Here is a 7,709-nt window from a genome sequence, read left to right as displayed (position 1 = left end):
AAGACCAATCAACATCCAAGTCAATGTAGCAACCCAAGTTGTTTCCAATCAGGGTTGCCATACACGGATTCCTCAAATATGCAGAGCCAATGGGTCAAGAGGACTAAGGGGAAGAAGGCCGTACCTGATATCGAGGACGAAGGGAGGCGCTATAAGACTGGCAAAAGAGGTGGCCTAGGAAACCCTAGCTGTTAGGGTACAAACGAAAAGACTCAACACTCTCAAAAACTCATCGCACATGAATCACAAGGTAGAGAAGCAATTTGCGCCACATGACCTGTTTTTCTTTTCTCATAAAAAAAAATTTAAAAGTAAAACATAAAAATTAAAAAGAAGACAACTAGTTTAATATTTGTGTAGCACATAAAACAGCTGGGGTACGATACCTAGAATGAGAACACAAGTTGAAGACCTAACTAGACCATTACAAGGTAACTAGCATTCCATTTCAACGAATTTAAGGAGACAGGATAGTCCTTCAACCACAAGACTGATATCTTCCCTTTCTCTTTATTTGCTGAAGCAAATAACTAGTTCAATATTTATGCATGGCAGTTCATGTGTTGCAACTTGGTAATCAAAACACAACTCTACTACATTCAGTAACGCTTGGACTTCTGATCCCTGATGCGCCTCTGCTCAAGTATTTGCTTCGTTCTTTCAAGAACTCCAAAGAAAATTGAACCTCCGATACCTATCCACAGTACTCGTGGCCCAATGCCCTGCAGCAAATGGTAGAAGAGAATCTCACGGAATTGCCGACCATTGACAAAAGAAAAGCTTTGCATTTTCAACATTACCATTGACAAAAGAAAAGCTTTACATGTTGTAGGTTTGATTCTTTCGGCACATGAAACGTTCATTTTATTGGGTGAAAACTTCAATTTTTTTACACCGCTCCACAATAGATAATCAAAGAAACTACTGAGCCAGTTGTGCACACTGCACATATTAGCTTCTTCTGGTTATTCAAATTTTCTCAAGTATCATATGTTTTTAATTCCTCATTCTCATGTAATTTTTTTGCACTTCCCATACCATCCTCCAAAATAGTATGGAAAGGAAGTGCAGGAGGCTATTTGATTTGTAGTGCATTTCTGGGTTCTAGTGTATGAGAATGATGGGTTAAGTGGTAACATATATCTCATAAAATTGATTAATGCAACACGTTGTAAAACTGTGTGCAGTTTTTCCTAGTCATTTTTCACAGTAAATTCCTATAATTGGGAATAATTTGTTCTTCCATTCTGCTATAATGCTTTATGTCCAAAGTGCAGAGAACTGTAGAATACACAAAATTATTGCCCTATTCTAAATCCAAATCTGAGAATCAGAGAAAGTTGTCATAAATCCAAATCCAAATTCTACGCCAGATGTATTACTTGAGCAAAATCATTATATTAGCTAGTTTTTCCTTTTGAGACTCAAATACGGCATGAAGGAAATAACTGTTGACAGCATCGCAAGAAAAAATTGTGGATTCACTGGATAAAAATCAAGACATGGTAACTCCTCCGCCACATGCATATGTGCTGTGCATATGATAAAAAGAGAAAGTGGGGTGACAGTGTTTTGTTGAGAACTAGTAACCAATGTATGCGAATGAACTGCTAATTGAGACAACTAAAACAATGAAGCTGATAGCCATCTAATAAATTAAAAAAAAATACAAATAAAAAAAAAACACAAAAAAAAAAAAATGAAACAGCTCAATAAAAGCAAGGACTGTTAAAATAGAGACCTGAGGAAAACCAAATTTCTTACAGACCTATACATGTGTGCTTGATTGTTCAAACTTCAAAGTATATGAGTAACTCTCAGGCGCTAGGTGAATCATGCATATATAATGTGTCCTTTAATGAAAAGCACTTCAATCTACTCTCACTAACTTGTAGGTGCAATAACTGGGGCTATAACTACTCCTCTTGATGTGATAAAAACAAGATTTTAAATCAAGAAACATAAGAAAGAAGAGAACAGAAGCATCCCATTCAAAAAATAAAAATAAAATAAATAAATAAATAAAAAGAGGCAGACAATTTTTAAGTAGAACAGTAATGAGCAAACCTTCCAGAAAGCAGGACTTCCTTCTTCTCTCATTATGGTCCTAACACAGTCACAAATTCCTTGGTACTGGTTTTCTGATCCCTGCAAAGTTTTAAAGGAAAGAGAAAATGGCATAAAGGAATTTTTTATAACAGAATTTCCTGAAAAAAAGGAGATGGCACTCAATACCTGAACCATTAATCTTGTTTTTATCACATCAAGAGGAGTAGTTATAGCCCCAGTTATTGCACCTACAAGTTAGTGAGAGTAGATTGAAGTGCTTTTCATTAAAGGACACATTATATATGCATGATTCACCTAGCGCCTGAGAGTTACTCATATACTTTGAAGTTTGAACAATCAAGCACACATGTACAGGTTCAATTCCTAGAGAAAAGCCTTGGTATTCAATAGATTAAAGGAGGCTCACATGTCCAAAAAAATCCATCTGGAAATTGGCAATCATTAAAAGGGAAGCCATTTCTCAGTCAGATTTAGAACTGAAGTGCACCAGCATAGATACTATGTTTTTAGGCTGAACATCCTAAAGTGCAACGAGGCTTTTGCAATAATGTCTTCTTTTATACAAATGATGACTGAAGCTTTATGCTCCACTCCTTAGAGAATACAAGTAACTTATAAAGTACAGACCGCTTGACTTCTTGGAGGGTCGCCCCCAGTGCACTTGTTAGATCGACGGATCCCAACTTGGTCTGTTTCAGTCTAATGTGGAAGCTGTTTAGAACTTTAGATAAACAAATCACCTCACTTCTTGGTCTTTGACCCCCTCAGTCACTATGAACACCTACCGCATGGCCTTGGACAATATTCAAGGCTTGGGGAATAGAGGAATTCATACTAGCATTGTTTACGTCTCAGCAAGTTGACATGCTAAATAAGATCTAGACTAAGAACTTCTCTTTCTTTTACTTTTCAAAATGATTGTTTCTATAATTATAAAAAAGACACCTCAACATTTTCGATCTGGAGCCAAGGACAAGTAGTTTTATATTAGTAGCTATCCACATTGACTTTGTAGCCAGTCTAGGTTGTGACTTGTGAAAAATGAGTTCCTAGCAGAGGAACAGACAAAGGTTCAATCAGGGCTACTTCAGAGTATAAGTCTCCAGTGCAAGGAGTTGGGCTATATAATACTCAAATTTTGTGTAGATGTTTGTGCCATTAGACAGCCTCACTATGTTTTTAAACTTCAAGATGCAACATGAAAGGGAGGGTCAACATATACAAATAGGTGTACATCAATGTATGCATAACCTTCATACATCTCAGATACACACATACTAGCATATACTAATGTAGAATAACAAAAAACAAACATACAACCCGCAGGGTGAAAACAAAAGCACCCAAGCCAAACTCAAAAGTTAGTTGGAATGTTAAAGTTACCAGCAAAAGCACCAATCATAGCAACCTCAGGGTCGTTCAGATCTCTTCGTGCCTACAGGGAAGCCAGAATCAATAATTTTTTGAAGACACACATCCATATATTCCAGTGCAGATCAACTAACAAAATACTATTTTGACAGAGAAAACATGAAGTTGCCGAAAGCTCTTCCAGCAGCTGTCCAAAATATTCTAGTTATGGTTTAATATGATTAACTTTTCCTATGCTATATGGAAAATGGGTGTTTTCTTTTAAGCAAGGACAGAGTTTCATTGTTTTGAAACAGTTAGTTCAACATACATACCGGTGCAGATTATATCATATTTCAATTAAAAATGATATAATATATCCTCTCTTACCGCTAGTTTAAACCCTATGTGAAGTTGCTCATAGATGCAAAACTGAACTGCATCAAATGGTAAATCTCGCAATAGGAATGATCCGTACCCCTGCAGTCTCGAAAGAAGATCAAGCCATGAGAACCGGAAACAGTATTAACTTTCACATTCAAAAGACATCTATATGAAAATGACGAAATTCAAGAAAGAAAGTTAGACCTCTATTTCAAAATTAGTAAGCTACTGCTTTTCTCTGAGGAATATTTGCTATATTTTACTTAACAAACCGCAGACCGAAAACTTGACACAGTGGGAGAAATTAAGAATGGACAAGGTGAACGTGATGTACCGCATAAAGACCTTTGAAACCCTCTTTAGCAAGAATAAGGCGAACAGCATCTGGGGCAGAAGCAAATTGCGCAGTTTGCATCCTTTGCTTTACAACCTTGGAATAGATAAAGTGGTAACAAGCAGAAGAAGAAAATAAATAACAGATGGTAATTAAAAAAAAAAAAACAAGTCAGATTAACTACCTCTGTTGGCACTCGTACAATAGAAGAAGCAGCACCTCCAATAGCACCTGCAGTCTGATTGATGTCTGAATACCTGTTAAAATAACAATGGCCTGATCTTGTACACTGAAAGTTATACTTTTCCCTACCATTACCCATCACTATTACAATGAGAAGTGGATGTTAAGTGATGCAAGATAGTTCTACTACTAAATTGTCAGTCTACTTGAGCAATTATTATTACTATTATTAGTTTACTATATAAACAAAAGATTAATAATACATGTCTGTGATAGATTAATCTATATTGTAGCTATCTAATAAACCTTCCTCAAACATGATGATACAAAATCATAAATGGAAAATTAGGTAACATACCAAATGAGCTAAAGCACTGAGATTTTCTGGGAGTGACTTCAGCAATTTCTGCTTCGTAGGTTCATATACACCAACAAATATAGCAGAAGCCCTGTGACGAAAAGGAATTCGGTCAACCACATGACACTGAATAAGAGAAGTTCGGCAATTGAAAGAATTTTGATAATGGAAATAACTATGCACTCCTCCTGTATAGAATTGTTCCAAATTAAAATCTAAATGTTCTTCCAGTAGAAAAAGACAGTGATCTGCACTTTCTTCCCCTACTGGATGCTTGTTTGCTTGAGAAATTTCATAGATTTAGATTCAATAATGGATATGATTGCTATATTCATATGACAAACAAGTGCACAAAATCTTGTGCCTACTCATTTTCATTTTGAATCCTATTCTTGTTAGTGTCCAGAGGATTGAGCACAACTCTTGAGCAAACAATGAAATCAGAGATCTTTGTTGTGTACTAAGCCCAAAAATATAACGGTGAATAATCAAATATCACTTTTTAAGTCAGAAAATTGAATGCGGACAAGTCTAATTGACCTGTCTGCAGGAAGAAAGTTCATGGTGGAAAATTATGTAAAATGAAACAGGAAGAAAAACAAAACTCAAAAAACAAAGACAAGAATGCACCTGGGAAAGAAGGAACAATCACATAAAAAATATCTGTACACAAAGGTTAACAAAGCTTTTATTTATTTTATTTTATTTATTTTTAGATTATTTTATTGGGTTCTAAAGTAAAACAGTTCATGTCAGAGAAAAGGAAATAGGTGATTTCTGAACTGAAATGAATTACCGGGCTGCATTTGATACATATATTAATGCATCTAAAGCTTTCTTCATTTACTTGCTCAAAGGCTTGGAAATTAAAATAATTGATGTCAAAGACAAGGAATATAGCTGGTTTTCCCGTGTTGCAGAACTCGATACTAATGCATATAAATCTAGCTTAGTGATCAAAGACTGTTTAAAATAAGTTATCTGAGCATCACACTCAAAATCAATTGGCAATGAGTGGAGTCTTATAAACTCTATTGCCAGGTTTGTATGTCTCCAATGTGGGATATTCCCAGCAAACGCCCCCTCACATGTGACGAATTATCCAAGGCATACACATGGACAGCTTATATTGGGTGACTTGTACCACATGTAGCAGTGAGATAACCTGTTATGATACCAATAAGATAACCTGAGCATCACACCAAAACCAGTTGGCATTGAGTGGAGAGGCCCAAATCCTTATAAACTCTTTGCTAATGTTGCATTTCTCCAATATGGAGAACATTAAAACATCTAAATATGCAAACCTGCATGTACATATATCGTAGATGTAACCCTTTACCTCCTGCCCATTTTTGAATCTTAAGGAAAGGAAAAAAAAAAACAAATCTACTTACGGTAAAACACCAGCAAGGTTTCCAGCCAATCCCGAATATAGACCCTTCAACATAATTTTTCCTCCGGCATGAGCAACCTAAAAGTGGATGCAACAGAAAATGGCAACAGCTTAAATAAGCAACCTAATATATCATATGAGGACAGCCCAAATATAATCCAAAACATAATCAATCCAGATGATCCATATATAGTACATGCCTGCAATCGAGTTTTTATCGTGTCAATTGGGTATAATGCAGCTTCCACAACAACACCAGCAGCACCACCAGCTATGACACTATCTGCAACACCCATAACCAAACCAAACCAAAATGCTGATCAATCTTTTCCTTGTGATTACAACATCTTCCAAAAACTTTAAAAAAAAAAAAAAAGTCTTCCAATAATAATACGTACCGCAGAAAACACCCAAGAAATCGAATGGCGTGCCACTGACTATTGCCAGAGAGTCATTTGGCTCCTTACTCATTTTGCAGGTTATCACATCTGCAATAGTTAAGACGATCAAGTTCGGTGATTGACAGGGGAAAATACAACATCAAAAGATTTAGAAAAGTTACCCGGTGGATGTGCCTCACAAGATTTCGCTTGCATTGCCGGTGCGCGATTTTGAATTCCTTCTCAGGTTTCGAGCTACTGTGTCTCTTCCAAAATAAACATGACTCCGTGTACTTTGCTCACTCTTTCCGGAGTGTGTGTTTTATTTTGTACGGTCGCTCAACGATATTTTGGCCGCTCACGTTTTAAATATATTATTTTGGTCATTCAACTTTAATTCTGTTATTAACTTTAGTTATTTTATTATTTTTGCGCTTAATTTTTTTTTTGTCACAATATCAAGAATATTTTCGTTCAACCAGCCTTGAAAAATTAAGAAGTCTGAAATTGAATTAATTGTGAGCAGTGACTAAAGCAAGATTTTGACGAGATTACCCTCTAAAAAATGCATATTTACAAAAATATTATATATTTAACTAAGATTTTGACCGAAGATTTAGTAAAATAATTAAAGTGACTGACACAGTAATAGTTGGGTGACCAAAGTGATATATTTGAAAATTGAGTGACCAAAATGTCAAATGAATCATTGTTGAGTGACCACTTATGATATTTTCCTTTAATTGAAAGCGAGGATTTCATAATTTCAAGAAGAAAAAATCGTGCAAACAGTGCCTGAACTTTTCCTGACTATTAACTTGCATACCTATGTTTTGGGAAATATCAAAATAGTACCTGATGATTTAAGCCCAACTCAATATTGATACATAACAACAGTAAAAGCGTTAACCTCGTTAACTTTTTGAGTTTATTTTCGTCTTTTCAGTATTCATCTTCTCCAAACTTCTCTGACGTCTCTCCTATCTCTCTGCAACTTCATGCTTTGTTCTCTCTTCTGGACTCCTTCTCTACAACACCCTCGCATTTGAACCAAATCCTTATGTTGCAACCTCCCCATCCTCCAAATCTCAGCCATGAATTCTCTCAACCCTTGCTTCGAATCATGGTTCACACATTTTATTGCTATCTCTATCTTGTTCGACCAAATCCACCAAAACCCAAAAGTCGATCCTTTGAAAAGCTATTAGTAGCCTCACTCAGCTTTTCATTCGAAAATCGATGTGGCCGAAACTA

The 7,709-nt window shown here is 35.9% G+C and overlaps 1 protein-coding gene across 2 annotated transcripts; it reads right to left on the bottom strand.

The window, feature by feature from the left end:
• Positions 1–262: 262 nt before the first annotated feature.
• Positions 263–6,777, bottom strand: LOC112169343 (probable S-adenosylmethionine carrier 2, chloroplastic). 2 transcript variants are annotated; one of them, XM_024306357.2, is made up of 12 exons: positions 6,638–6,777; positions 6,474–6,563; positions 6,276–6,358; positions 6,077–6,153; positions 4,680–4,770; positions 4,323–4,376; positions 4,139–4,234; positions 3,811–3,900; positions 3,454–3,505; positions 2,236–2,297; positions 2,068–2,148; positions 263–722 (listed from the first exon to the last, which is right to left on the bottom strand). In XM_024306357.2, the coding sequence occupies exons 1-12, from the start codon at positions 6,669–6,671 to the stop codon at positions 600–602; spliced, it is 933 nt and encodes a 310-aa protein (XP_024162125.1). In that variant the 5' UTR covers positions 6,672–6,777; the 3' UTR covers positions 263–599. The 2 variants fall into 2 exon arrangements, with proteins under 2 accessions (XP_024162125.1, XP_040363543.1); XM_040507609.1 differs by lacking the exon at positions 3,811–3,900.
• Positions 6,778–7,709: the final 932 nt, after the last annotated feature.

This window comes from Rosa chinensis, chromosome 6 (genome assembly GCF_002994745.2).
Source record: "Rosa chinensis cultivar Old Blush chromosome 6, RchiOBHm-V2, whole genome shotgun sequence".
Classification (NCBI taxonomy): domain Eukaryota; kingdom Viridiplantae; phylum Streptophyta; class Magnoliopsida; order Rosales; family Rosaceae; genus Rosa; species Rosa chinensis.
Note: the sequence above shows the minus strand (reverse complement) of the source record. Positions and strands in the feature narration are given on the sequence as shown.

Coding starts and splice junctions, on each gene's coding strand:
- LOC112169343 (XM_024306357.2), bottom strand. CDS start 6,671: ATGCAAGCGAAATCTTGTGAGGCACATCCACCGG. Junction 6,359..6,473: donor TTTCTTGGGTGTTTTCTGCG/GTACGTATTATT, acceptor TGGGTGTTGCAG/ATAGTGTCATAGCTGGTGGT. Junction 2,298..3,453: donor TATGATTGGTGCTTTTGCTG/GTAACTTTAACA, acceptor ACTAACTTGTAG/GTGCAATAACTGGGGCTATA.